This window comes from Meleagris gallopavo, chromosome 9, assembly GCF_000146605.3.
Source record: "Meleagris gallopavo isolate NT-WF06-2002-E0010 breed Aviagen turkey brand Nicholas breeding stock chromosome 9, Turkey_5.1, whole genome shotgun sequence".
In the NCBI taxonomy this organism is placed as follows: domain Eukaryota; kingdom Metazoa; phylum Chordata; class Aves; order Galliformes; family Phasianidae; genus Meleagris; species Meleagris gallopavo.
Window position 1 is genome coordinate 12,776,808 of NC_015019.2, and position 2,160 is coordinate 12,778,967.

The 2,160-nt window shown below is 40.8% G+C and overlaps 1 protein-coding gene across 1 annotated transcript in view; it reads left to right on the forward strand.

The window, feature by feature from the left end:
- LOC723981 (cytochrome c oxidase subunit VIIb precursor) overlaps positions 1-1,635 on the forward strand; it is a 2,940-nt gene extending 1,305 nt beyond the window's left edge. The window contains exons 2-3 of the mRNA XM_003208420.4: positions 347-474; positions 1,422-1,635. Of these exons, the coding sequence (XP_003208468.1) occupies positions 347-474; positions 1,422-1,496 (203 nt within the window). The 3' untranslated portion in view covers positions 1,497-1,635. The remainder of the gene's footprint in view (positions 1-346; positions 475-1,421) is intronic.
- Positions 1,636-2,160: the final 525 nt, after the last annotated feature.

Genomic DNA, 2,160 nt, shown 5'->3' on the forward strand with positions numbered 1-2,160 from the left:
AAAAAAAAAGGTAACAGAAAGGATTTGCTTCCTGGAAGCAGATTTCAGGAATAACCTTCATAGGAGAGACTGGGAAAGCTGAAACAAAATGCAAGGCTTTTTGAATGGCCCGGGTTGAAAGGGGCCTCAAGGATCATGAATCTCCAACCCCCTACCACAAGCAGGGCCACACAAATCCCATACTTTGAAATCATTCCAATAGGCTAAAAATAATTTTATTTTAAAGTTTTTAATTAACTTTTTTAATGCTGATTGTTGCCATTCTGTTGGTGGAAGATGAAAATTGTAATTTGAATTCATATTTGAGTTGACTCCTGTATTTCTAATTCTCTTTAATATTCCATAGCTCGCAGTGTTCAGCATACTGCAGTAAGACAAACTCATCATCGCAAGCATGAACTGAACTTCCATGATAAATATGGAAATCTGGTGCTGATTGGTGGAGCAGCATTTTTTGCTACTGTCTGGGGATATGTAAGTCTTCCATTGCTTTACCACTTTGTTGTGATGTAGCTGTGAACTTGTGAGCCCTTCTGAAAATAGCTGACATGTTGCAAATATCTTAAGTGATAAGAACTTTGAATTATTTTTTTTAAGTGGCTATCAATATGACAGAAATGGAGATGTATTACTTTGTGTTTTGAGTTTTTACACACATTTCAGCATTTCATTGATTTTTAAAACATATTGGGAGCAAGCATCTATTTTACTTGGGTTGTGTAAGATCAATAAGTACGTAGCTACTGAAAAGCATTGGATGATCAATGAGCCTACAGAGAAGCTAGGCTAGTAAGATTATCATGTTGGAAAAGATAATCAGAGATAAATGAAAAGTACTCACTAGTGTCATAAGCTCACAAGAAACCCCACAAGGAGCAATCTCTAGAGAGAGACCCTTCCCCAGTGGGGGTCAGTCCTTAAATGGGACCTAGGAGAGGCAGCCAGGCTCCACCCCTTCCAAGTAGAATTGCCTTCACCTGTGCTCTCACAGCTGACTCATTACTTGCCTCAGGTGGTCAATCAGACGTTCAGGCCGTGATCAACAGATCCCCTACAGGTTGCCTAAGCTAATCAGGCAGAAGTTTTAGCTGAAAATGTTATGGTGTTAATTTTAATTTTTACTGAAGTTATGGTGAAAACATTTTGGATGATGTACAGGAAATAAATCTAGCGATTTAGTGAATTTTAGTGATGTGGTTTTACATCCTAGACTCTTGGTTCTAGAGTTAGGTATTTTGAAATAGAAAGCTGAAGTATCTAAGTAACGTTCAACATAAACATTTCCCACTTCCTTACTGAAAGATGAATACAATAACATGTTCTAGTACAAGAAATGTAAACCGAAAGCAGTAGAAATATCCATGTATCAGAATGTTTCTTTGATTTCAGAGTTAATGATCTTGATTTTTATCTTCCTACAGGTGCTTACAAAATCTGGAATTGAGTGGGGCTTGTCACCGATTGGCAGAGTCACTCCTAAAGAGTGGAGGGAATAAAGCTTTTGCTTATAATGAACTGGTCCAAGCTTTCACAGGAGAAAAAAAACATACATGTGCATGAACATAATGGCTTTTGTTCCATGGGTACCACTTGTGCTGTGGCATTCCTGGTCTAATAAACATACCTAGAAACCTGTCTGGCTCTTTGAGATTTCCTTTATGTTGCGTCTTTTCGCTGAAGTAACGTAAGAAGACATAAATGGCCTGTATTAGCAATTCCAGCTGTTCCTTTCACTGGAGGATACCGGAGAGGTCCCAAAATACAGTATAGTTTCCTGCAGAGTTCACATTGTCCCTCAGGGTGCGGCTGGCCTTCTGACAGCAATCCTTGTATTTCCCCTTGGATCCTTTTCCCACATGTGCTGCTAGTTTTGTCACTCTCTGAGCAAGCTGTGCCTCTCTGAGGGCTGACAAACGCTGTGTGTTTCTGCTATACCTAAATTGTCAGACACACTCCCGGAGGCAGTCAGTAGCTCAGCACTGACGTTTATTGAAATAGAGGATTTCAGGTGCAAGTCTTTGCTAATTAAAATGGCGGGGGTAGTTTAGCGCTACGTGCGGCCCTCATAAACAGCGAAGTCACTGAAACGCGATTTCCGTGCGTTACGAAGCGGCACACGGCTGAACCGGCCGCCCTCCTCGCTGCCGGCTTACCAGGGCG